Source organism: Salmo salar, chromosome ssa14, assembly GCF_905237065.1.
Source record: "Salmo salar chromosome ssa14, Ssal_v3.1, whole genome shotgun sequence".
In the NCBI taxonomy this organism is placed as follows: domain Eukaryota; kingdom Metazoa; phylum Chordata; class Actinopteri; order Salmoniformes; family Salmonidae; genus Salmo; species Salmo salar.
Genome location: NC_059455.1, coordinates 37,137,550 through 37,165,177, shown reverse-complemented (window position 1 = coordinate 37,165,177; position 27,628 = coordinate 37,137,550). Strand labels below are relative to the sequence as shown.

General features: G+C 44.4%; 2 protein-coding genes across 6 annotated transcripts in view; one reads left to right on the top strand and one right to left on the bottom strand.

Annotated features, from left to right (window-relative positions):
• The window catches only part of LOC106569499 (integrin alpha-6), a 36,795-nt gene extending 33,066 nt beyond the window's left edge, over positions 1 to 3,729 (top strand). Inside the window, exon 24 of the mRNA XM_045694314.1 lies at positions 126 to 3,729. Within this exon, the coding sequence (XP_045550270.1) occupies positions 126 to 200 (75 nt within the window). The 3' untranslated portion in view covers positions 201 to 3,729. The remainder of the gene's footprint in view (positions 1 to 125) is intronic.
• On the bottom strand, positions 3,730 to 27,122 carry LOC106569500 (neurabin-1). Of its 5 annotated transcripts, XM_045694311.1 has the most exons (21): positions 27,095 to 27,122; positions 26,725 to 26,809; positions 19,493 to 19,552; positions 12,049 to 14,187; positions 11,134 to 11,266; positions 10,872 to 10,992; positions 10,667 to 10,771; positions 10,469 to 10,565; positions 9,439 to 9,558; positions 9,227 to 9,280; positions 8,678 to 8,778; positions 6,843 to 6,971; positions 6,635 to 6,731; positions 6,480 to 6,552; positions 6,206 to 6,342; positions 5,860 to 6,107; positions 5,680 to 5,754; positions 5,364 to 5,550; positions 4,977 to 5,084; positions 4,499 to 4,687; positions 3,730 to 4,235 (listed from the first exon to the last, which is right to left on the bottom strand). In XM_045694311.1, the coding sequence occupies exons 4-21, from the start codon at positions 14,179 to 14,181 to the stop codon at positions 4,062 to 4,064; spliced, it is 4,281 nt and encodes a 1,426-aa protein (XP_045550267.1). In that variant the 5' UTR covers positions 14,182 to 14,187; positions 19,493 to 19,552; positions 26,725 to 26,809; positions 27,095 to 27,122; the 3' UTR covers positions 3,730 to 4,061. The 5 variants fall into 5 exon arrangements, with proteins under 5 accessions (XP_045550267.1, XP_013996376.2, XP_045550268.1 ...); XM_014140901.2 differs by lacking the exons at positions 19,493 to 19,552; positions 26,725 to 26,809; positions 27,095 to 27,122 and adding an exon at positions 18,127 to 18,536 and having other exon boundaries at positions 12,049 to 14,327; XM_045694312.1 differs by lacking the exons at positions 19,493 to 19,552; positions 26,725 to 26,809; positions 27,095 to 27,122 and adding an exon at positions 18,127 to 18,536.
• Between the last annotated feature and the right edge of the window lie 506 nt (positions 27,123 to 27,628).

Genomic DNA, 27,628 nt, shown 5'->3' with positions numbered 1-27,628 from the left:
TCTATGGTACAGTTTTTGTTATCTATCTATACTGTTAATCCTTCCATTTCCTTTGTTAATATGGACTCTTTTGACCTAAATTACTTATCATTTTGCACACACACTAATGTGTTACTTCTCTCTAGTGTGGTTTCTTCGGGAAGAAGAAAGAGGATGCCCCACCTTCTGACAAAGAGCGATTGACGCCGTCTGATGCATAAAGAGAGAAAGAGAGAGCAAGAAGCTGTCAGTCTCTGGGGTAAACACATCTAGACCCATCTTCAGTGTATATGCCTGATGGGGCACAGAGTGGCATGAAGGATGGACGGGCCCAGTGGAACAGTGCAGACTAACTCTATCGCAGGAGAGGAAACCGCTTTTAATAAAAGACAGGCAGTAAAGGGGCTCAGCGCTATGAATTCAAATGCAATGCTATGATGATGACTACTATGATGATGGAATGAAATGTTAAGAACTCAGCTTATAGGTTTCTGTAGAAAGCACTTCAAGTTTCTGCTTGGAAATATCCTTCTTTCCAACTGTTATGGCTGAGTTATGGACTGTCTACATGCATGGCCATCCTGGATTGATGCTTTGGTTGAAAATCATTATGAAATGTTCATCTATCACTCCAAAGACCCTGCAGCTCTCTCTCCATTTATGTCTCTGGTTTCTGGTTCTTTGGTTGCTATAGGAACTTCAAGCACTTCCCTTTCCTCTCTCAAGGCTCCTCGACTGCTCTCATTCTGGTTTATAGCAGCTTTCTGTTTGTAGGACTATTGGTGGCTCTGTAAAAGCACTTGCAGTGCCATACTTAAAGGGATAGTTCACCCCTAAATCAACCTTTTTCATACACTTTCATATTTAGAATTCGTAGATTCAGTTTGGGGAATGAACTATTCCTGTAATGGCGGTGAGAGGTTTAATTAACGCTCCAAATACGACGTCAGTGTGTTCCCAGCTACAACGCGTCGCAGATAACAAATAAGAAGAAAGACCAACTGGAAATCCTGGAAATGAAAGCCTGCATAACTAGCTGGAATGAGAATGAGTTACTTTTAATGATGGCAGAATGCTGGATCTCCCATTCCCACAGACATTCCCAGAGACACAGAATTCCTACCTAACATTCCACAGTCTTCCTCTAACCACTCCAAGGCTTGTCTCCGCAGTGTGGATATTTGATTGTACATAGAAATACAAAAGGATTGTCAAAAAGTTTATTTGTGGACTTTAAAGAGGGATGATGATGCTACAATAGAAGTTTAGATAAGGTAAAATAAGACACTTGATTAAATTGTTCCTTTTTGGGGATCAATTAAGTATTATCTTGTCTGATTTTATTTTATCTTGATAGTGATATCCATGTTGATCACTGGACAGAAAGAGGAGAGGTTTTTGTTGTGTTCTTCTTGTACATTTTTGGGTCAAGAACCCCACTTGTCTCTCTTTCAGAGATCTGGACAATGTTTTGTAAATGTACGCCTATGGTATAGGCTGGAGGGTTTTTGTATACATTTTTTAAAATGTTTAATTCTTTAGAGTCTAAGACATTTGGGTGGTGGGTGCTGAACTGACATGGAATTGTTTTAAGATGGTCATACTATGGATCATTTAGCTATTTGATTTTGAGTTTTAGGACCCCTTTAGGAATAAAATATATTTATAAAAAATATTTGATAAAATATAGATTTTGTCCTTTACTACTAAAGCCCATAGAAACACATTGAATAACACATTCATAAATGGCAAGAAGTACAGTCAAAAATAATGAGAAACAAGGTTTTGAAGTGTCTGTCCTAAATCTAGGAGATAATAAAAACAAACTCAGAATGTTTATTTTTTTTTACACATTTAACCCCTTTTTGTGGGTAGGCACAAAACTACCTTAATACTTCCATTCATACAGTTACATTTTTTTTATCTGGTACTGGTTACCTTCAGAAGAGTCCTGTGACGCTTGTGGGGGTCAAAGAGCAAAACAGAGAACACCATCATGTGCGTAAGAGTCTCCCTTTTACACACAGTGGTCATAATGCACTGAACAAAAATATAAACACACATGCAACAATTTCAACAATTTTAGTGTGTTACAGTTCGTATAAGGAAATCAGTCAAGTGAAATAAATTAGGCCCTAATCTATGGATTTCACGACTGGGTAGGAGCGCAGCCATGGGTTGGCCTGGGAGGGCATACGCCCACCTACTGGGGAGCCAGGCCCAGCCAACCAGAATGAGTTTTTCCCAACAAAAGGGCTTTATTACAGACAGAAATACTCCTCAGTTTCATCAGATGTCCGGTTGGCTGGTCTCAGATGATCCCGCAAGTGAAGAAGCCAGATGTAGAGGTCCTGCGCTGGCATGGTTACACGTGGTCTGCGGTTATGAGGTTGGTTGAACGTACTGCCAAATTCTCTAAAACAGTGGCTTATGGTAGAGAATCTCTGGCAACAGCTCTGATGGATATTCCTGCAGTCAACATGCCAATTGCACGCTCCCTCAAAACTTGAGACATCTGTGGTATTGTGTTGTGTGACAAATCTGCACATTTTAGTGTGGCCTTTTGTCCCCAGTACAAGGTGCACCTGTGTAATGATCATGCTGTTTAATCAGCTTCTTGAAATGTCACATTTGTCAGGTGGATGGATTATCTTGGCAAAGGAGAAATGTTCACTAACAGGGATGTAAACAAATTTGTGCACACAATGAGAGAAATAAGCTTTTAGTGTGTATTGAAATTCTGGGATCTTTTATTTCAGCTCATTAAACATGGGACCAACACTTTACATGTTGTGTTAATATTTTTGTTCAGTATAGTTTGGTCAAACCGTTCGGACGTTACTGATGTTCTCATGAGAAGACCGATTTTCAGGATGTGTCATGGTCTGACAAACATCGTTCTAGCTCTACCACCTTTCACTGTAGATGCGGAAGTGCGACACTGGCGGATTGAGACGCATCTAATGCAAAAACATATCTAGCTTAAACTGACAGATTGATGGGAATTTTTTCTGTTATGCAACTTAGATTGACAACACTGGTGCATCAATCGACTCTTGGGTCACGACAGGGGGTTAATATTGCGTGTGAGAATGTTGCCTAACCATTACCCCAATGGCCAAATACTTTTTTATTTTACCCAGAATGAGTGTTTTTCAACGTATGGAAGGACGTGTCAAATCACACTGCCAAATCATCAAAACAACAAAGACATTGTGTTTCAACACATCTGCACTTGTGTAAAGACAGTTCTACACATTTCAGGTGTTTAACTGGGGTCCTAGTTTATCAAGTTATAGCAGCAGCTAATCAGCAGCTTTCCTGTGCCATCTTCATCATCCATAACCATTCAGAGAGAATGTTCTGTAGGTACTGTACTTCTGGTGTATTACGATTGTTGAGATGGACCAGTGAGGCAGAGGCGTGTGTGGAGTAATTACAGATTGTAGTTTTCTAACCCCTCACATTACGTCACTGATCATTTCAAGTAAGTGATGAAGAGGAAATTACGCATTTTGTAAGTATTTAAACAGGGCCCATTCAATACCAAATGTGGAGGATTTGTTCAGTGACTGTTCTTGACATTAATGTAAAGTAACGTGGAAAATGCAAGGATTTCTTAAATACATGTTTTTACACCCTGTACAGTCACAATCTCTTTTGGTTTTTGTGCACTTTCATGTAATGGAAATTGAATTGAACCTACATGTAAAAAAAATCTGACCACAGTCAAATAAAACTTTAAGGCAATACGTTTAAAACATTTATTAATTAATGTAAAATATTCCCAGCTTAAAATAATTGAGTGCTTCATTGCAATCAATTGTACAACATTCGTATAGAAACATCTGTACATAAACTGTTACAAAACAGATAAAAAGTATATTTCACCAGTCACAGTGAAGACTAACAGTAAGACTGACGTTTCTGTGCTGGTAGAGAGTTTATAACAGAGAGAGACTATAGCTGATTGTCTAAAGGCTGGAATGCATGAGATGAGCCTAATAGTAGTAGGACTTAGACAAAAAGTTGTGATTGAAGATCATTTCTGGGTTTAGGGGTTAGAGGTCAGGGTCCAGACTTTAGCAGAGGGACTCGGTTCGGACCTTTTTACCACTATGCCTGGCCTCCTTTCTCTCCTTCATCCTCCTCTTCTCCTTCTCTCTCTCCTTTTCCTCTCTCTCCAGAGTCTTCCTCATCTCCTTCAGCCTTCTCTTCAGAGCAGCACGGTCACTGTGACTACACACACCCAGAGCCTGGAGGGAGGGAGAGAGGAGAGAGCGAGACTTTAATTTCTGTGCCACAGTGGGCTGCTCCATATGGAATGAACTCATTCATCTAAATCTAGGGCTGTGTCGCAATACTCCAGCCCCCTTTCTTCTCCTCAATGGTCAATGATCTAGCAGGAGGAAGGGCAACCCATTTAGTCATTTCAACCATAGATTGTCTACGATTTCAATTATCAGGACAGGAGGAGAGGAGTCAGTATTGAGACATGGCCTGTGACTCCCGTGACTACCTTGAGTTTGTTGTTGTCCAGACTGAGAAGTTGCAGCCCATCCACACCATTGGCTGTGAACTGGGCCGCGTATTGGTCCATGCTCATGCCAATCAACCACAGACAGACCTGCTGATTAGTCCATTGGTCCAGGGGTCGGCTTTGCCATTGGTAATCGTTACCAACTGGGACAGAGTCATCATCCAGGTTCTACAGAGATGGACGGGACAGACACAAACCCAACAGTAAGATGTATAACAAACCTTTTCTAAATTAAAAACTAACTAACAGTGTAATAATATTCCATCACATTCTGGGTCATTCAGAAGGAAGTAAATCACCATCCTATCCAGCCCTATGAGCTCCAGAGAAAACTTAAATCAGGGCATAGTAGAAAACTAGAACAAAAATCAGGTCAGAGAGAGAACAGACACACAGAGAGAAGGGAAGAAAGGAGGGAGACCACGTGAGACAGACAGAGAGAGCAAGAGAGACTCACCTCTGATGAGAAGGTGAGAGTTTGAGAGTGTGCAGAGAGAGACAGATCTGACAGCATCCCTGATAGGAGAGCAGAGCTGGGACTACCTGGGTCTCCTACACTCACTCTCTAGAATGAGCAAAGACATTTGTGACTGACACACACTGAAGTGCACAGTGGTACACCACACAGTCAAGTGCATGTAGAGGAGAGTATAACATGAAAGGCCCCAGGTGAAATAAGAATACAAAACATACCAGTGAATAAGCCACCAAGTTATTGAGCCAGTGAATAAGCCAGTGAATAAGCCACTAAGTTATTGAGCCAGTGAATAAGCTGGACAAGTGCTTTGAGCCCAAATTAGAGGTAAAGTCCAGGGTGGTCTGAGATGGAAGACTCCCCTCTCACCTGGCAGTCTCTACTGCCTCCGGTGGTCATGTACGGTAGACTGCTGCTGGAGACAGACCTAAGCTTCCCTCTCTCCTTCTCCCTCCCTCGCTCTCCGAACCAGGAGAAGGGTAGGCAGGAGGGCATGGAGGAGACAGAGGGAGAGACACCACCGCTGGGGGCATCCACCAGGTTAACACATAAACCCCTGGAGACAGGAACACAAGTCAAATACAGGGCCAGCAGAAACACTGAAAGAAGAAATGTAATGTGTGTGGGTGCATAGTATTGACTGTACCCGTTTCCTCTGCTCGATCAGTAGTGTTATTTCTTGTACCTGTGGTCCAGGGGCCTTTCCTTGTTCTTCTTCTCCTCACTCTTCCTCCCTCTCCTCAGAGACTTGCGGAGGCCACTAGAGGGGTTAGGAGGTGGGGCTATTACCATAATGCTTGTCAGATCTACACACAGGGCCTATGGGAAAGGGGGTTAGGGGTTGAATAGGTCTGGCGTGCCCTACCTGAAGTCAGGGAATCTCCTCTTTGATTTGCATGTGGTAGATGACTTGTCCTCATTAGGGGGGGACTGGCGTGGCTGGGGGGTGAGGAGAGAGGGGGGGTGGGGCTTGGAGGTGAGGGCAGACAGAGAGGATGTGCTGGAGTGGACACGGTGACCGCCTGCTGAAACCGATTGTCCCGTCTCTCGTGGTGTGATCGCAGTCAGTGATTGGCTCTTCCCGTCACATCGCTGAATATGATCTTCCTCACCCTACAGGGAGTGATAGAACATTCAGTATGTGATTGGAAGGAGAGTGTGTGTGTGTGTGTGTGTGTGTGTGTGTGTGTGTGTGTGTGTGTGTGTCTGACCTGTTGTCTGAAGGACTCTCTGAGTTTGTCTCGTGAGGGAGGGTGTCTCTTGGCTTTTTGGGCGAGCTGTGCTCTGGCCCTGTGAGCGCTGGTATCTAACAGACCCGTCACAGGCACCGCAATGCTCCAGTCTGCACCTGAAACACACACAGTTTGAGAGGCACAGAGTGACACACACACACACACACACACACACACACACACACACACACACACACACACACACACACACACACACACACACACACACAGCCCCTCAGGTAGTGTGTCTTACTTGAGGTAAATGAGGTATCCAGTGATTGGTTGTCACTCTCAGGGACCATCTCCCCTCGCTCCAGTAGACCTATCTGAACACGCAGAGGAAGAAATGCTTAGTTCACTGAGGTAGTATCTGTACACTATAGTTCACGGTGTCTCCTCCAGTCTCACCCGTCTCTGGAGTCTCTCCACAGTCTCTCCGTGTATCCTCTCGCTCTCCTCCATCTCTCTCTGCAGCTCCTCCTCTCTCCCCTCACTCTCCTTCTCCCTGCACAGGGACAGAGGGACCATCAGACAGAGAAATATAAATTCTAAAACAGGCATAGAATATTACCAATTGGCCTACAGGGGAATGTTAACTATGTTACCCACAGCTCACCTGTGTTGGAATTCCCTCAGCAGTCTCTTGGCCTTGCTGTATTTCACCTCCAGGCTGTCTAATTGGCTCTGGGTGTCAGCCAATCGCTGGTTCACAATTCTGCACAGACCCTGGGCCTCCTGCCAGTACCTAGAAGAAGACGATGAATCATGTTCATCAGGGTCTGAAAACTTAGATGGAAAATGACTGAGGATGATAGCAGACGATTTTGCCACCTCTTCAATCTAAGCCTACAGTAAAGTGTGTTCCCTCAGGCCTGGAGGGAAGCTAAAGTCATTCCACTATACAACAATAGCAAAGCGCCCTTTACTGACTCAAACAGCCAACCAATCAGCCTGTTACCAACCCTTACTAAACTTTTGGGAACAAAATGGTGTTTGACCAGATACAAGGCTATTTCACAGTAAAGAGATGAACAACAGATTGTTAAGAAAGGGCATTCAACATGTACGGCTCTTACACAAATTGCTGATTGGCTGAGCGAAATTGATAAAAATATTGTGGGAGCTGTTTTGTTAGACTTCAGTGCAGCTTTTGACATTATTGATCATAATGTGCTGCTTTACATCCCCTGCTATATTGTGGATGGAGAGTTACCTGTCTAACAGAACACAGAGGGTGTTCTTTAATGGAAGCCTCTCCAACATAATCAAGGTAGAGTCAGGCATTTCCCAGGGCAACTGTCTAGACCCCTTTACTGTTTTCAATCTTTACTAATGACCTGCCACTGGCTCGGAGTAAAGCCAGTGTGTCTATGTATATTGATGACTCCACACATCAGCTTCCTTCCACAGCAACACTTAACTAAGAGCTGCAGTCGGGTTCAGAATGGGTGTCAAGAAACAAGTTAGTCCTAAATATTTCAAAAACTAAAAGCATTGTTATTGGGACAAATCATTCACTAAACCTTATTCCTCAACTAAATTAAGCAAGTTGAGGAGACTAAACTGCTTGGAGTAACCCTGGATTGTAAACTGTCAGGGTCAAAACGTATTGATACAACAGTGGCTAAGATGGGGAGAAGTCTGTCCATAATAAAGTACTACTCTGCCTTCTTAACACACTATCAACAAGGCAGGTCCTACAGGCCCTAGTTTTGTCACATCTGGACTACTGTTCAGTCGTGTGGTCAGGAGCCACAAAGTTACAACTGGCTCAGAACAGGGCTGCACGGCTGGCCCTTGGATGAACACAGAGAGCTAACAATAATATGCATGTCAATCTCTCCTGGCTCAAAGTGGAGATTGACTACTTGCATTTGTGAGAAGTATTGACATGTTGAATGCACCGAGCTGTCTGTTTAAACTACTAGCACACAACTCAGACACCCAGGTATACCCCACAAGACATGCCACCAGAGGTCCAGTCACAGTCCACAGGTCCAGAACAGACAATGGGAGGCGCACAGTACGACATAGAGCCATGACTAAATGGAACTCTATTCCACATCAGGGAACTCACGTAAGCAGTACAATTTAATTTTAAAAAAACAATACACCTTATGGAACAGTGGGGACTGTGAAGAGACACACACACAGGCACGCACACACGATAACATACGCACCATACACACACATGAATTTTGTGTTGTCGATGTGTGGTAGTACATTAGTGGCTAGAAGGCACACAATGTGTTGTGAAATGTAATGTTTTAACAATTGTATATAACTGCCTTAAAGTTGCTGGACCCCAGGAAGAGTTGCTGCTGCCTTGGTAGCAGCTAATGGGGATCCATAATAAATACCAAATCATTTATCATCGTCCTGTTCATCATTGTTGCCATAATTTGCGTCATCGGAACTTAGTGACGGTTGATCAGTGTAGTTGATTATTACTTCTCTAGTTTGTCAGCCTTCTCCTCTCCATCCTGGACACGCTCCTTCAGCTCAGCCTGATGACTCTCCCACAAGGCCTGCTGCTCCTCACACACCCTCAGCTGGAGGACACAGAAAGACGGACACAGGTGGGTAGGTACCCAGTTCCCTAGCACCATACCATGAGCCCTTCATCTAGGTCTCATCCCAGACACTCCCCTTAGACACTTCCCTCACCACTCTTCTAAACACGCCAAAAACAGTTATGTTTCAATACCTTGAAGATGCAGCCTTCCTTTTTCCTAATGAATCACTCATCTAATACAGTTGTATATATGAAAGTAGAGGCCTACATTAAATAGATTGAATCAATGCCGTCATGTCAGATCAGTGATAACACAGAGAAGACATACTAGATTTTCAAGGTGATTGGAACACAGCCGCTGTGCTAATAACTCAGACTGTAGACCATTAGAGAGGCAAGTCTCACACAGAGCTAAATGGGTCAGACTGTTCTGAGGGAAGCAATGAGTGAGCATGTGTTTTGGCAGTCTCGTCAGAGTGACCTACCTTCTCCCGCACTAGGCAGAGTTGGTCTGATTTGGTCCTGAATTGTAACTGGAGCTGAGGAGAGACCAGTACACATATGAACACTTCACACAACATCTACAGACACTAGAAGCTGTTAGAGGTGCATAACACCTACTGAGGGATAACAGAGAGCATTTCTCTCCCCCTCCCCCCCCAAGGCCTTTCATCTCAGACTATAATGGACTTAACACCTGTTGGCATCTGAGGCAGCTGGTGATTTGTTTCTCTTCGTCATCCTCTTCATCATCTGTAGGGAGGACTTCTACCGTCTCATCCACTGAGCTCAGCCCCACAACACCATCATTTAACACCTGAGATACACAAACACCCACACAGGTACAACCAATAAGAAATGCAAGGTTGAATATATACACAGTAGCGCCCCCGCCCACCCCTTCAGCCGACCGCGCCCCCGCCCACCCCTTCAGCCGACCGCGCCCCCGCCCACCCACCCCTTCAGCCGACCGCGCCCCCGCCCCCAGTAGGGCCAGTCGCCCCGCCTACCCCTTCAGCCGTGCCCCCGCCTACCCCTTCCCGTAGGGCCAGTCGCGCCCCGCCCACCCTTTAGCCGACCGCGCCCCCGACCACCTCTTCAGCCGACCGCGCCCCGCCCACCCCTTCAGCCGTAGGGGCCGACCGCGCCCCGCCCACCCCTTCAGCCGTAGGGCCGTCGCGCCCCCCGCCTACCGTAGGGCCAGTCGCGCCCCCGCCTACCTCCACCGTAGGGCCAGTCGCGCCCCCCGCCTACCTCCACCGTAGGGCCAGTCGCGCCCCCCGCCTACCTCCACCGTAGGGCCAGTCGCGCCCCGCCCCGCCTACCACCACCGTGGGGCCAGTCGCGCCCCCCGCCTACCTCCACCGTAGGGCCAGTCGCGCCCCCCGCCTACCTCCACCGTAGGGCCAGTCGCGCCCCCCGCCTACCTCCACCGTAGGGCCTGTCGCGCCCCCCGCCTACCTCCACCATAGGGCCAGTCGCGCCCCCCGCCTACCTCCACCGTAGGGCCAGTCGCGCCCCCCGCCTACCTCCACCGTAGGGCCAGTCGCGCGCCCGCCTACCTCCACCGTAGGGCCAGTCGCACGCCCGCCTACCTCCACCGTAGGGCCAGTCGCACGCCCGCCTACCTCCACCGTAGGGCCAGTCGCACGCCCGCCTACCTCCACCGTAGGGCCAGTCGCACGCCCGCCTACCTCCACCGTAGGGCCAGTCACACCCCTGCCTACCTCTACTGTAGATGGTGTCTTGTCCTGCTCCAGACTCTCATTGATTAGACGAGCCACCTCACTCTCCTCTCCCTGCTTCTCCCGTCCAATAAAAAACCTGCAGTGAGGGACAATGACAAATCAGGACCCTGTGTTAAGTGACAACCAATCTGCTAAGAGAAAGTGTGTGAGAGCGTGAGCCTGTCGGTGCTTGCATACCTGACAGTGCCAATGGTGTTCTTTAGCACGGTGGCAGCAAACAGCTGTGTGACTCCGACCAGACTGACCCCATCCACCTCCACTATCTGGTCATTCACCTGGATACTAACACACACACACACACACACACAGATCAAGGATCAGCTTACAGCACCCCACTCACATCCTAACCATTAGAAAGGCATCATTGACCTTAGATTCTCACCGTCCGTCCTGTTGTGTAGCTCCGTTCTTTGTGATGGTCTTAACGAAGATCCCCAACTTCTCCAGCCCCTGGTCAGCCCCTACCCCCATCCCTATTATACTGATACCCAGGCCCTCCTCTCCTAGACAGACAGATGGGTAGTTAGACAAAGAGGTGTTATAACAGAGAATTAAAGAGAGAGAGAGAGAGATGGTAAAGGGAATGAGAGAACAGTAGAGACAAAAAGACAGGAATATAAAAGAACAGAGGGAGTGAGCGCAACCTTTCTTTATCTGGACAGGGAAGACATCCATCTTGTCCACTCTCTTCTCCAGTTCATACTCAGCAGAGGCAGACACAGGGTCAACATCATCATTATGCCGGTCATAGTCTGCATTTGAGTAGGTCAGGAACACCTGAGTGTACACACACACCATTAAATCTTTCATAGTCAAGTTGTGTGTGTGTATGCATGCCTGTCTTTGGCTGTCTGGATCCTGACTAGCCACTGCTATCTGGAGTTACTGCTAGCACACCGTGACCATCCTGTTTATGCTAGCAGATCCTCCAGTAGGACGGGGGTGTGAGATGGGATTGGAAACAAGCTGTTGCAGATGCATAGTTTTAACACACAAAGCTTTGCAAATCCATGTGCTCTACTGCAGTTCAATCTCAGAGGCAGAGAACATCTTAGACAAAATGGTCCTTGAACAGTAATTCAACCCTAAACACACACACACCCTGTGAAATGTGTGCCAACTGTGTCGTACCCATTAAGCCTCTCAGTATACTTGGCGGCCACACAAGGCCTGAGATGTCTGGGAGATTTAAAATCCTTACTGGACTAAAAAAATTCATTATGATGCCCTAAAATAAGCTGACTTGCAGTTTGGTAAGACATGGGAGATAACAGCATTCCTCCCCCAGGATGAGTGTTGATATATCACACTTATTCTGAGCTGAATACCTGACAGAGCATGTGAGATCCTGTCTCTGTCTCCTCTCAACCTAAAGGAATAGACTGGCTGTATGTTCATATTGTCCATCTATTCATCTGTTCTAGCCATTGTTTTCATCTTACCCCAACTATGAGAGGGCCAGACTTCCTCTCAAATCAAAATCTGGTATCACTTTATCAAACCTAATGGGGTGAGTGAGGAAGTAAATGTCAATGTGATCGTTTTTTTTTTTTTTTTACCTTGATTGGTGCTGTAGAGAACTTAATCTTCCTCCTCTTAGCAGGATCCGCATCATCGTCATCCTCATGGGGAAGACTGGGAATCTCCTCATATTCCATAAAGAGCTGCTCCCAGTCCTTTCTGTGCCATTCCAAATCGTCATGACACTCCGAGTTCAATTCCCCGTCCTCCACAAAGGCCTCATTCTCAATTCCAAGGACGACAGCAGATCCATTGTTCTCATCTCCTCTCTCAGTGCACTCCCTCTCTTCCCTCTCCTGCTCTTCCTTCCCTTCCACTCTCCCTCTGCACTTTCTTTCCTCTTCCTCTCTGACCCCCTCTTTTTCCCTGAAGTTTATCCCTCCATCTTCCAATTCGGCCTTCTCTTTCGCTTCCTCCTCTCCCTCTCTCACCTCCTCCCTCATCTTTTCTTTGTCGTCACTGCACATGGTTTCTCTCTCCTCAACTTCCTTTTCCTCCTGCTCTCCTGCCTCATCTCCTTTCGCCCCTACCTCCACTTTCTCTATCTCACCGTCTCCAGTTGTCCCCTCTTCTCTGTGCTGCTCTATTTCTTGGCTGATCGGTCTGTTTTCTCCCTCCATTCGCTCTTCCCTCTGTTCTGTCTCCTGCTGTTTCATGCATCTTTCTGATTCACTTTCCTGTTCCGTCAACTCAAGACTGTCAGGGAATCCCTCCACACACTCTACCATTCTGGGTTCTACTGGAGGTTCAACCGTTCTCTGTTCCACCATTCTAGGTTCTACTGTTCTTTGTGCCGATGTAGGTTCAACCATTCTAGGTTCTACTGTTCTTTGTGCCGATGTAGGTTCAACCATTCTAGGTTCTACTGTTCTTTGTGCCGATGTAGGTTCAACCATTCTAGGTTCTACTGTTCTTTGTGCCGATGTAGGTTCAACAATTTTCGGTTCCACTCTGGATTCTTCAAACACATCATCCACCAGGTTATTCTCATTGCCCTCCTCCCTCTTGCCTTCCTCCTCTCCTTCGTTACCATCGCTCTCTGACGACTCGTTCTTCACCTCCACTAGCTCCGCCCTTACAGTCCCAGCCCCTGACCCCTCTTTGGGGGTCAAAGGGACATCAGGGGTCATGTAAAGGTCATTAGGGTGGTTCCCCTCAGACAAACTCCTGTTGTCCAGGGGGTCAGCATTAGGACTACTAGGGCTATAGAGGTCAGTCTGGTCAGAGCAAGGGGAGACTGGGGTGAGAGAACTGGGGGAGTTGGAAGAAGGGGATGGAGGCTGAGAGTGGGGGGAGCTGGGTGCTGGGCTAGAAAGGTTGGATACATGGGAGAACACAAAGTCCTCACACACACTCCCATCTTGACCGTACACACTCCTGCGGTCTGAGGGGTCAGTTGTAGGACTTCTACCATCAGGGGAAAATGTCTCACTGGAGTGACCATTAACAGGGTGAAGGGGTGTAGGCAAACTGGTGTCCAGTGAGAAAGTGGGTGTATGGAGTTTTATGTTGGGTAGAGAAATGTGTACGTTCATGAGTTCTTTCCTTCTCTCCCCCTCTCCTTCACTTTCTGACATGGATGTCAGCTGCTCCCTGTCTAACCTGCTCCTTGCTCTCCCAATCCCCCTTTCCTCCCCACTCTCCTCCATCAACCCCCTGCAATCTCTGCCAGGGCTGACCTTTAAACGTTGACCCCCACTGACCGTCTCAAAGAGCTTCCGGGTCACCGAGAACTTCTGGGCTAGAGCAGCTCTGTCTATCTCTGCTATCTCCTCTGCCTTAGACGGTTTATCTAGCATAGACGATTCTACGCTGGACATGCTGGCCACACTGCTCCGGACAGAGCTGGAGCTGAGAGGGTGTTTGGGCAGAGCCTGAGATAAGGTGTGGAGGAGGTGCTGTTGGCTGTCCATCTGGAGGAAGATGTTGTCTTTGATCTTAGTTCCTCTAGGGCTGAGGGCCCCACCCCTGGTACCCTCACCAGGGTCACTCCCACTGCTAGTCCTGGTGTGAGGGACTGCCATGGAGCCAGGTGAAGGGATCGAGACGCCCAGGGAAGAAGGTCTAGGCCTGGTCGCGGCGTCCAAGGAGCATTTGATGGTGTGGAAGTCAGACTTGTAGGCGTTCCTGTGGGGGGAGGCGCTCCGGCCTTTATTGTCCATCCGCATCATCTGGGGCTGGAGACAGGTGGAGAGGTACGGAGCTCAATGAAGGAGAGTCAAGTTAGCATGTATCCCTGATTAGACAGGTTTAGAGGGTACCTCTAGTTCCAATCCAGTTAGGCGTTTTAGGACTCCACTGTCTACAGAGAAACACACTAAGCCAGAATCAGTTAACAGAGAAAATTACAGTCATGGAATGGCACTGGTGCTGTTGACATGGTTTCAGAAGAAAAATCTTTATTTCATATCAATAATTTAATGGTTGTTTTACATAACGTACTTCCAACTATCTAATAACCTTGTTCACCAGACACTTCCGGAGATGAGCAATTAGCCTGGCAATGAGGTCCCCTACCTACAAACAACTTGGTTCTTCCATTTGATTACAATCCCTTTTTCACTGCACCCCTTTTGATTTTAACTCAACTTTCCATACATACACTACATGACCAAAAGTATGTGGACACATGCTCGTCTAACATTTCATTCCAAAATCATGGGCATTAATATGGAATTGGTCCCCCCTTGCTGCTATAAAAGCATCCACTCTTCTGGGAAGGCTTTACACTAGATGTTGGAACATTGCTGTGGGGACTCCATTCAGCCACAAGAGCATTAGTGAGGTCAGGGCACTGATGTTGGGCGATTAGGCCTGGCTCGCAATTCCAATTCATCCCAAAGGTGTTCGATGGGGCTGATGTCAGGGCTCTGTGCAGGCCAGTCAAGTTCTTCCACACTGGACCTCGCTTTGCGCACGGGGGCATTGTCATGCTGAAACAGGAAAGGGCCTTCCCCAAACTGTTGCCACAAAGTTGGAAGCACAGAATTGTCTAGAATGCCATTGTATGCTGTAGTGTTAAGATTTCCCTTCACTGGAACTAAATGGCCTAGACCGAACCATGAAAAACAGCCCCAGACCACTATTCCTCCTCCACTATGCATTGGGGCAGGTAGCGTTCTCCTGGCACTGCCAGATGGTGAAGTGTGATTCATCACTCCAGAGAACACGTGTCCACTGCGCCAGAGTCCAATGGCGTCAAGCTTTACACCACTCCAGCCGACGATTGGCATTGCGCATGGTGATCTTAGGCTTGTGTGCGTGCGGCTGCTCGGCCATGGAAACCCATTTAATGAAGCTCCCGACTAACAGTTATTGTACTGACGTTGCTTCCAGAGGTAGTTTGGAACTTGGTAGTGAGTGTTGCAATAGAGGACAGACAATTTTTACGTACTTCAGCACTCGGCGGTCCCGTTCTGTGAGCTTGTGTGGCCTACCACTTTGCGGCTGAGCCAGTGTATTTCTCCTAGACGTTTCCGCTTCACAATAACAGCACTTACAGGGCAGAAATGTGACGAACTGACTTGTTGGAAAGGTGGCATCCTATGACGGTGCCACATTGAAAGTCACTGAGCTCTTCATGTAAGGACTTTCTACTGCCAATGTTTGTCTATGGAGATTGCATGGCTGTGTGTGCTCAGCTTTACACCCGTCAGCAACGGGTGTGGCTGAAATAGCCGAATCCACTAATTTGAAGGGGTGTCCACATACTTGTGTATTCGTCCATGGTAGAAGTGGTCAGAAAGTGACTTTTTGGATCTGAATGCCAAAACATTCAGGAGATGCCCAAAGTTGACCCGTTATGCATACCCCACCATACCAAGAAACATCAATTTCTTCATCACTGGAAAATATAAAACGGTTGAGTTTGATATCATTTAAAAGCTTTCAAAAAGGGTTGTCAAATTCTTTATATATAAAAAAAACAACATTTGTTGCCTTTAACGTAAATTAATTCCTATTTTTTGCATAGGTTGTAGCTTAGACCCTATTTTACATCATCGGAGATGTTTGTGTCGTGCCGGCCATCGGTTGAGACATGCTCTTGAATACAGGGTGGGTGTCATGTTATGGCTGATAAATGTAATGAAATGGAAATAAAATGGACATTTTAACTTTCAAATGGTACCACAAAGATGGTTGGAGGTCCACACATCAGATAATGTTGAATTGAATATCAGTTTTAAATTACACCGTCAATTAAACTGTCAATAGGAAACCTATTAAAATCATAGAAATATACATAGAATAGATATTCCCATTTAAACACCCACGAGCGTTTAACACTAATACTTTTCAGTCTTCTTCCTCTTGCGAGTCACGACTGAGCTGAGCCAAACAGCTTTTTGCCGTAGCCTACACTTGGCCGCCTGAGCCAATGTGCAAATTAAAATAGGAGGTCCAAGCATATTTTTAGAAAAGGTCAAATTGAGTGTGATCTGATTTTGGAACCCCGCTCGCCCCAAGATGAATGGTTTTGACCACAATCCACTGCTTTTATTGGTGCAGCTACTGTAGAAACCACAAGTGTCTATTCTATGTATAATGAAAAGGTGCCCGCGAAAGAAAATTCCACAAAGTTGTTTATCTATGACGCAGCAGTCTAAAGCACTGCATTTCAGTGCTAGAGGCATCACTACAGACCCTGGTTCGATCCCGGGCAGTATCACAACCGTCCGTGATTGGGAGTCTCATAGGGCGGCGAATAATTGGCCTAGTGTCATCCAGGTTAGGGGAGGGTTTGGCCGGGGTAGGCCATTGTTGTAAAATAAGAATTTGTTCTTAACTGACTTGCCTAGTTAAATAAAGGTTAAATAAAAATTGCCCTCTAGTGGGGGCTTTAAGCTGACATTCGACGGTGGGTAGACCGGCAGCCATCTTTGTGGTAGTTATTGGAAGTAAAAATCTGTATTTAATTTAAATTTTAATGGTGTACCAGCTAAATTGCAGTGGTCTGAAGGGACAGGTTCATTCTATGAATTATATTTCTATGATTGAAATGACAACCACCCAGTATTCAAGAGTATGCTGTGACTCAAATGATGGTGGGCAAACAACACATACACCTCAGGAGGTAGTCAGAATGGATTCTGAACCTACGCTTTCTTACAGCTGCATTGGGGTCAGACAGACTTCATGTTTAGATTAAGATACTGGGATATGACTCGCAAAATGTACCTCAATCTAGGGACGAGAAATGCTTTATACTCCGAATTGTCCCATGAACCCAATTTACACAGAGAATATTGAACGACTGCTAGTCTCATAGCAGTCGTTCAATCTTCTCATTTAACAGTTGGGATAATGGGACCATTCACAGTACAATTAATTGCTCATCCCTGGAATGAGGTACATTCTCCAAGCCATATCTCAGACTGGCTACGTGGGCTCTTAATCTAAACAGGAAGCCTGTCTGACCCAGTGCAGCTGTAAGCAAGTGTAGGCTCACAATATATTCTGGCTACCTCAGATTGTGTAAATTAAGGTTTAATTAGGGTTTACTACATTTGAAAATACAAAATCTGAGTTCATGCATTTTTTGAGAATTCACATTAAAAGGTTAAAAAAAAATAAAAAAATATATTATTTATTAAAAAAAACACTTTTCAAGGAATGATTCAATTGTTTGATAACCATGCTTTTAAAATTCATATCAAACTCAACCATTCATCTTCTCCAGTGATGAAGACATGGATGTCTCATGGTATGGTATACAAAATGGGTCAACTTTGAGAACCTCCATCTCCTAAATGTTTTGGCATTCAGGTCAGAACAAAAGAAAAATCACTTTCTGACCACTTACTTCTACAATGGGCAAATATGTGTTAAGTTTTGTTCAAATCAAAAGGTTTGCGGTGAAAAAGTAGCTAAAATGAAGCGGAATGACCTAATTATAACATAAAACAACAATATAACGACATTTAGACCTACTTAGAGTACAGTAGGCTACTGTTAAATTCAATATTATATCAGACGATAAAATGTTATAGGTCTTGAAAACGTGAAGTTTGAGACCATCACAACTGTTTGCAAAGCTGAAAGACAACTACAACGCATTCAAAATCAGGTAAAGTTGATTTATGTCGCTATTCACGTTTAACAGTATTTATAATCACCAGTATTGTCCCTTCGTCCGCGGCTTTAGAAACGCTGATTGAATCGTCCTCGGTTCATCGTAGAAAGGCCAAATTTGTCCAATCGCCACACTTTACGCCAACAGCGCGCGCTCCCGTCAATCAGCACCTGGGGCGCCAGCAGAGACCCGATTACAGTGAAAGTGCGCGTGCACGAAACGCTTTCACATCATATTCAGGTATATTCTCCATTCTATAGAGATATCTTTCAGAAGGACTTTGGCTGGCATAAGCCTGTGTTCTCAGCATGCTAAGAGGACAGATGGCGGCTCATGTCACTAAATACTGAAATTGGATTATCTCACTGTAATCCTGTGTAAACTACCTTGGTGTAAACACTTACATCACAGCCAGGGAGAGGGGGAGTAGCCTATCACAGAGAGGAACGTGATAATAAATGTAACCCTCTCCATTTAACACACACTACAGGGACAAGTGAGGGAATCCATTGGGAATAATAATAATAATGATTATCATATTGTGCTAATAATGAACCATTAACACCCCGAAGAGCCGTTCTGAAGACAGGTGCCAAGGTGGCCGGGGTGCCAATCAGTCTGTTTAAGGTCTGTCCTGTTTGGCTATTGATGCTCACAGAGAAAAACCTGCTGTCAAGACTCTTAGCCATATTGCTACAAAGCCAGAGGTGACTGAAGAACACAAGAAGTGTACTACGCTAATGTACACTGTTCTGGACCCGTGGTTGGAAAAGGAGACACACCCTGCCCAATCTGCTAGCCAATCAATCAAACTATTAGCAAATCAATCAATTAATAAATTACTTTCAGCCTACATAAGTTTCCTAAGTATAATTCATTTCCACATTGAAATATACTGTACAGTACATATTCACCATTCACAAAAGGAACTAAAGTGGAGCAGCTTACCTGCAGCCAGCTCTGCCTCTCCTCCTGGCAGGCAGATTAGAGTGGAACAGAGCAGAGTGGAACAGAGCAGAGTGGAACAGAGCGGAACAGAACAGAGTGAAACAGAACAGAGTGGAACAGAACAGAGCAGAATGGAACAGAACAGAGTGGAACAGAACAGAGCAGAGTGGAACAGAACAGAGTGGAACAGAACAGAGTGGAACAGAACAGAGCAGAGTGGAACAAAACAGAACAGAGCAGAGTGGAACAGAGCAGAGTGGAACAGAGTAGAGTGGAACAGAGCAGAGTGGAACAGAGCAGAGTGGAACAGAGTAGAGTGGAACAGAGTAGAGTAGAAAAGAGTAGAGTGGAACAAAGCAGAGTGGAACAAAGCAGAGTGGAACAGAGCAGAGTGGAACAGAGCAGAGTGGAACAGAGTAGAGTGGGCTGTAGAGAGTATTGGGGCTATGGTGAGTTCTGACCTGGATATGGAACCATTCTCCCAGGAGGCACTGGGACCTAGATGATATAAATACCACCCACTGTACAGAGGGGAGAGAGAGAGAGGTGGAGAAGGATAATGGAAGGAAAATGATAGAGGAATGTGGGGGAGAGGAGTGAGAGAGAGGGAGGGAAGTGGGGGGAGAGACAGAGTAGGAGGGAGGAGAAAGAAAAGAGAGTGAAAGACTTAAAGTGATGGGTAGAGGAGCATTGTCCTCCATCTTATATCTGTTGAGAGATATAGGATGTTGGTTCGTTACCATTAGACCTTCTGCCCTTGGTTTATTTCTTTCTGACATAATTGTTTCCAGGCCAACTTTGATCTCAGACAAATCACGAGAGAAAGCCAACAACAATAACAGCAGTTATTTGTGTGCTCTCAACTATGTGTGTGTGTGTGTGTGTGTCAGCTGTGGGGCAGAGTTTGGCAGCCAATCATGACCCAGAAGGAGATCTATAGGTCCTGTTGTCCACCCCAGAGAACATGTATCAACAAGCTCTTATTTAGCTCTTATTTAATGTAAAAAAGAAGAAGACTACACTGCTCTGGAAACTCAAACTGTTCCTGAGATATTTACTTTTTAGAAACAATATTCAATATCAAACTCACAAAAATTATAATTACACAAAATTACATTTACATTAACTAATTGTGATTGTAGCCATTTTGAAGAACCAGAAAGAAAAAATTATCAGGGTGTAATCATTGAAAATCCCAGAATGTCCTCTCAAAAGGTACAACAGGACTAACACTGTGGCATATAGTGCATTTGGAAAGTATTCAGACATCTTGACTTTTTCCATATTTTATTATGTTACAGCCTAATTCTAAAATTGAATAAATTGTTTTCCCCCCCTCATCATTCTACACACAATACCCCATAATGACCAAGCAAAAACAGGTTTTAGATTTTTTTTTAGCAAATGTATAAAAAAAAATTACAACTTAAAGTTTACATTTGCATATGTATTCAGACCCTTTACTCAGTACTTTGTTGAATCAACTTTGGCAGCGATTACGGCCTCGGATCTTCTTGGGTATGACGCTACAAGCTTGGCACACCTGTATTTGGGGAGTTCTCCCATTCTTCTCTGCATATCCTCTCAAGCTTTGTTAGGTTGGATGGGGAGCGTTGCAGCACAACTATTTTTAGGTCTCTCCAGAGATGTTCGATCAGGTTCAAGTCCGGGCTCTTGCTGGGCTACTCAAAGACATTCAGACACTTGTCCCGAAGCCACTCCTGCATTCTCTTGTCTGTATGCTTAGGGTCGTTGTCCTGTTTGAAGGTCAACGTTCATCTTTCCCTCGATGCTGACTAGTCTCCCAGTCCCTGCTGCTGAAAAACATCCCCACGGCATGATGCTGCCACCACCATGCTTCACCGTAGGGATGGGGCCAGATTTTCTCCAGGCTTGGTATTCAGGCCAAAAGTTCAATCTTGGTTTCATCAGACCAGAGAATCTTGTTCCTCATGGTCTAAGAGTCCTTTAGGTGCCTTTTGGCAAACTCCAAGTGGGCTGTCGTGCTGATTTACTGAGGAGTGGCTTTCGTCTGGCCACTCTACCATAAAGGCCTGATTAGTGGAGTGCTGCTGAGATCGTTGTCCTTCTGGAAGGTTCTTCCATCTCGACAGAGGAACTCTGGAGCTATGTCAGAGTGACCAATGGCACTTCTCCTCTGATTGCTGTTTGGCTGGGCAGCCAGCTTTAGGAAGAGTCTTGGTGGTTCCAAACTTTTTCAATTTAAGAACGACAGAAGCCACTGTGTTCTTGGTGACCTTCAATGCTGCAGAAATGTTTTGGCACCCATCCCCAGATCTGTGACTCGACACAATCCGGTCTCGGAGTTCTACAGCCAATTCCTTCAATCTCATGGCTTAGTTTTTGCTCTGACGTGCACTGTCAACTGTGGGACCTTATATAGACAGGTATGTGCCTTTCCAAATCATGTCCAATCAATAGAATTTACCGCAGGTGGACTCCAATGAAGTTGTAGAAGCATCTCAAGGATGATTGATGGAAACAGAATGCACCTGAGCTTAATTTCGAGTCTCATAGCAAAGGGTCTGAATACTTATGTAAACAAGGTATTTCTGTTTTTTATTTTTAATACACTAACAAAAAATTCTAAAATCCTGTTTTCACTTTGTCATTATGCCATTTTGTGTGTAGATTGATGAGGTTAATCATTTTTGGGGGAATAAGGCTGAAACGTAACAACATGTAGAAAAAGTCAAGGGGTCTGAACACTTTCCAAATTGAGATACAGACCAAAAACGAATGTCCATTAGAGAGGACAAAAATTAATGGCTGGGTCTCTGGAGGATGGAGGACCAGTGGCAACCCATCATTCAGGACAGTTGGGGCATGTTATTTTTAATGCCTGTTTTGCATGTTATTTTGGCATTAATACGTGTCACATATCAGTTCGCAAACAATCAACAAAAAACTAAAATTGGAGTTAATAAAGCTGCAAACAAACATGGTCTCTTTTTTGCTTTCTTGAATAAGGCAACTCCAAAATGCAGGTGTTTCAGCCTAGCTCAGTGCTTTCTGTGGTGGTGGGGCAGCCAGTGGAAAATACAGAGCATAGGGTTTGGTAAAGTTCTCTAGTTGCGCCATGGTTGGCTCAGTTTTCTCTCACTCATGGGGACACAACATCACCGCAAAATCTACGGAGAGAGCTTGAAAATTCAAGCCCCTTGGGTGCTGTCATAGAGTTACATTAGATGTGCCCGTCCAAGAAGGCTCAAGGTCATTGGCCACAGATAAAATGACGTCAAATCACGTTATATCAACCATAGCTTTGATTGGACTGATCATGTCAACATTATACTTTCAAAATCTTAGCTAGCAAGCTAGCAGTCATCATCATGAATCACGTCGACAATCTACTGGCAAATCCTTTTCAAAACTTGTCATATGAAGAGAATAAATTATAGATAAAAGGTATCAGTGCTAATTGGCCATTGGACATAAACACACAAGTTGTAAATTGTAAATTCAACAATGAGTGGTTTGGAAGGAATCAGTGGCTAACTGCAAGCATTGCAAAGCAATCACTAGCCTGCTATTCAGTGGAGTGTATGTGTGGTCCAAGTCTGGGTTTAAGGGTCTCTTTTCCAAGCTTCGACATTGGAGCATTCCAGCATGACTTCTGCCGCATTCAAAACAAATGGAAACTAGGAACAGGGAAATCTCAGACTTTAGTGAGTTCATGACAACTGGGAAGCTCCGATTGGGAAAATACATTTTTAATGGTCATCCAACTCAGAAGTCGGGAACTTGGGCCTCTTTCTAGAGCTCCGACCTGAAGATCACTAACGTCATGATTCAACCTTGTTTTTTTCCAGAGTTCCCAGCTGTCTTGAAAGCACCAAAACTCCATATAACGGCAGAATTTGATGACAAAGTTTGCCTACGAAGGACCGCCACACCACCTTCCTATTCAAGTGAGCACAGTACAACAAGGTGAGTCCAAAAATGCATTGTATGCTGCTGCATAAATTATGTAATATGCCAGGAAGATATGTATTCTGTAGCTAAGAAAGTATGTTGTGTATGTTGTGTAGTAAGCTGTTAATAGCCCACGTGCCTCACCCTAATAATTTTGTCCCTTCTCCACTCATAATTTAGCCTACTGTTCTGACTTGGTGTTTTACAGAAATGTCATCGAGTAAGAGCTTTCATTGTCTGCTTATATGCCCCCTTTATTTATACTACGGTTCTGACTTGGTGTACAGGGTGAATACTGTAAGAACGTCCCATGTTCTGAATTCTGTCACTGTACATTTCAAAAGTGCTGAGCAAATAGTTATATTGACTACATTCGTCCTAGCTCGTTCATTAATGTCTTAATCGAAATTACGGATTGCCTCTTATCTGCTCGTCTTAGTTTGTACATCTCAATTATCTGTCGAAAACCACATTTGTTTAAGCAAGTCAGCCTTATCAGCTGTGTTGTTTTTAAAAGACAGTAAATGAGGCTGAATGAACTGTTTTGCTGCCAGACAAGGCTGTGCTGATAGCCAGGTGTAGCAGTGGTAAGATGTTGGGACTGCTGTTGGGAAAGCTTTATGTAGGCCCTAACAGTTTGTGGGAACTGTTTGTCACCATTATAGTGCAATTCATGTATTGTTTAGTGTTGTGTAGTGGCTTTGCTGGCATGCATCTAAAACATATTTTTTTAGTTTGCCCCACCAAGATTTACATGCTAAAATAGCCACTGTGGAGGACCATAATTAGTTTCTCCCATCCACCAGGAGATCACACAGTTGACACGATTTAATCATCAGGACATTGAAAAACACTCTTTATTAACACCCTATGGTTGGAACACAAACAAACAATTGTTATAATTTCTGAGGTCTATGGCTCTGAGACACGTACAGCAACACTGCCATCTACTGTTCAGAAGTGCATACTGCTGGTCAGGTGCTGCGCTCCCATGAGGACAGCTGAAGAACACTTTTAGGTTCCAGATAGAACCTTCTGTTTCCTTAGTGTAGGCGCTCCTAGATCTAAAATGATTGGCTACCCTAAAGTGTTAGGAATAAAGCAAACATTTTACTCAGTCTATCAGAAGGCAAGGTGAAACAATGAACATAATGCTTAAATATCTAGTAGTGTCTAAGGGGTTGGGATAGAGAATTCCTCTCTCCCCTACTTTCTCTGTCACATACATATTTCAGTAATTTAGTGGGTCTCTTATCTAGCGCAACTTACAGTAGTGAGGGCATACATACTCATACTGGTCCCCGAGGGAATTGAACCCACAAACCTGGCATTGCAAGCACCATGCTCTACCAACTGAGTCACACAGTCCCCCTCTGAGACATGCTAATGTCCTGCAGTGTTGGCTTCCTGTGGTGTTGTAGAGGACACATTCATTACACTGTGTTAAACCTCTACTTCAGACAGCACACACACACACACACACACACACACACACACACACACACACACACACACACACACACACACACACACACTTACTCAACAGGTACCCTAGGTGGAACTAATAGCTCCCACTAGTATGGGAATCCTAGCTAAAACTTGTTAGGGATAGGGTCTAGTTTCCTGAATTTCCGCCTGACTGATGTGCCCAAAGTAAAATGCCTGTTACTCAGGCCCAGAATAAATGCATATAATTGGTAGCATTGGATAGAAAACACTTTGAAGTTTCTAAAACTGTTAAAATAATGTCTGAGACTATAACCGAAAATCCGAAGAAAAACCAACCGGAAATAAAAAACAATTGAGGTCCCAGGCTCTTACAATGGAAAGCTATGGGTCCGATGTAATTCTGTCTCCCAGATTGCAATTCCTATGGCTTCCACTAGATGTCAACAGTCTTTATTCAAGGTTGCAGGCTTGTTTTTTGAAAAAACAAGCAAGAATTTAGAGTTTTGGTGAAGAGAGCACCGGAACAATATCAGTCTTTCGGCGCACGCTTACTAATTTTGCTTTCCTATTGAACATACTACTTTCCATATGAAATATTATAGTTTATTTACATTTTAGAGTACCTGAGGATTAAATAGAAATGTCGTTTGACTTGTTTGGACAAAGTTTAGCGGTAGCTTTTTGGACTCCTTTGTCTGCATGTTGAACGAGTGGATTACTGAAATCGATGTCGCCAACTAAACAGACTTTTTGGGATATAAAGAAGGATTTTATCTAACAAAACCACCATTCATGTTGTAGCTGGGACCCTTGAGATTGCAAACAGAGGAAGATTTTCAAAAGCAAGTGATTTATTTAATCGCTATTTGTGATTTTGTGAAGCCTGTGCTGGTTGAAAAATATGTTGATGTGGGGCGCCGTCCTCAGACAATCGCATGGTATGCTTCTGCTATAAAGCCTATTGTAAATTGGACAACGCATTTAGATTAACAAGAATTTAAGCTTTTAAATTATATAAGATAGTTGTATGTTCATGAATTTTTAATATTACGATTATTTATTTGAATTGCGCGCCCTCCAATTTCACTGGATGTTGTCGACAGGTGTCCCGCTAGCGGGATGCCTATCCCTAAGAAGTCTGTCAGTATGAGGTTTTGTTTGTGTGTGTGTGTGTGTGTGTGTCTGTCGTCTGTGTGTGTGTGTGTGTTTCTCCATCGCTGAACACAACAGCACATCTTCTCCCTCCCTCCTGTCTTCCTCTTTCATCAGCGGACATCAACAACTCATTTTTCTCTCCCTCCCCTCCCTATACTAATCCCTGAGATCACAGTGCAGGCCAGAGGAGAGGGAGTCAATCATTTCAAAGGGCTTTATTGGCATGGGAAACATATATTTACATTGCCAAAGCAAGTGAACTATATAACTAAACAAAAGTGAAATAAACAATCAGAAATGAACAGTAAACATTACTCACAAAAGTTTCAAAGGAATAGAGACATTTCAAATGGCATATTATGGCTATCAATCTCTCCCTCCCTCTCTCATCTCCTTTTATCCCTCTTCCCCACCCTTTTCTCTCCATTACCCTCCCTTCTATCTCTCGATCTTCATCTATCTCTCTCTATCTCTCTGTCCATCTCTCTCTCCACATCTTCTGTAGGAGAGTCTGTCTTCTCTCTCTCTCTCCACATCAGCCTGAAGGAAGTACTGTATCTTTTGGCACTCACTGAATCTCAAACACTTCCTGTTTCCTCCCCCCCTTGCTGGTGGCGTCTTTCTTTTCCCCCAATGCAGTTCAGCCAAAATCATGCCCCATTATTCAGAGGGGCGTTCTACAACGCTTCTGGAAGTGAATATCACGTAGCGCGAAATTTCAGTCACTGATTAATAACATTTGCCCTTGTATATCAAGATTGAAAAATATAATAACATAATGTCGTGGACTGAGCTAGCCATTAACGTCCCTTAACGCTCAAACACAGATTAAATGGCTGTAGCATAGCGTATTCGACTGAGTGATTAGCTAATAAATATTTGAGAAATTATGAATAATAAGCATATGCTTTTACCTGATAATAGACTACTAATGATAATATAACAACTTCAAATACAGAGCTAGTAAATTTAAGTAGCTTAGGTTAACTTAGCTGACCTTCAATTGAGGAAATTCAGCAGAGTTCTCTGAGACATTTTTACAACCCATTGAAACTCTGAAAATAAATACATGGGCATATGTTACCAAACATGATAATAATAGGCCTGCATTACGGCAGGTAGCTAATTGTTAAATTACACTTTTCATCCTTACCTTGTGTAACAGTACTCTTCTTGCGTTGTGTACAATCAATCATCGACATGAACTCCAACTTGTAGCACCAGTCATGGAGCTTATTCTGATAGGAACAGCACAAAATTGCACGTCATGCAATGCACGGCTCACCATCCAACTCTGCACTCACGCACTGTTCAAAATATACAACCCCCCCCCAGACACAGTAAGTTGCTAGCTAGTATTAGCTGGAATTCTCTACAACAATATTCACCAAAAACCGCTGCATCTTATGGGTGATGTTCGAATAACATTTACAAACAAATTGATATAAATTGTACATTTAAATCATCACTTGGGAGTATAAAAATCACTTTTGACGTACAGTGCTTTGCAACCAACAACTTACCGCTGGTTTGGTGCTTGTTCACTGGGACGATTCTAATTGAAACACCCTCCCTCGTAAGCAAGCTACGCAAACCAGCCAATAAGATGCCATGTTGAGTAGGTGAAGGCAAGACAAAACTAAAACCAAAAACCCATTGGCTTAACAATAAAGTGGCAAGGGGAATCACCAATATAACCCTGTTACACTTGGAAGGCCACTGTCTCTGCGCTGATTGCCTGTGAGAGAGACAACGCTAGCTAGCCAATGGGAGCGTAGTAGAACGTTCCTCTGAATGACGGGGCGTGGTTTTGGCATAACAGCGTTGGGAAAAGTAAGACGCTTCCTGGTGCCGTGGCACCGTCGTTTTGGTGACAGGCTGTCGTTGTGGTGACAGACAGCCCGTCACCGCTGGCTGTATCTATCCTGTTCCACCAAACTCAGAAGCTTCACACACCATATAATCACAGTAGAATTCAATTTTAATTTATATTCATTCTATTTCTATGGATCTGTGTTCCATGAATTATTTCTCAGAATTCTTTATTTATTAGTGTT

Excerpts from the sequence above, each read along its gene's own strand:
- LOC106569500 (XM_045694311.1), bottom strand. The coding sequence starts at position 14,181 with ATGATGCGGATGGACAATAAAGGCCGGAGCGCCTCCCCCCACAGGAAC. Across the intron at positions 9,559-10,468 it reads AGACACCATCTACAGTAGAG|GTGTTAAATGATGGTGTTGT; the intron begins GTAGGCAGGGGT and ends TGTGTATCTCAG. Across the intron at positions 8,779-9,226 it reads TCTGCCTAGTGCGGGAGAAG|CTGAGGGTGTGTGAGGAGCA; the intron begins GTAGGTCACTCT and ends TGTGTCCTCCAG.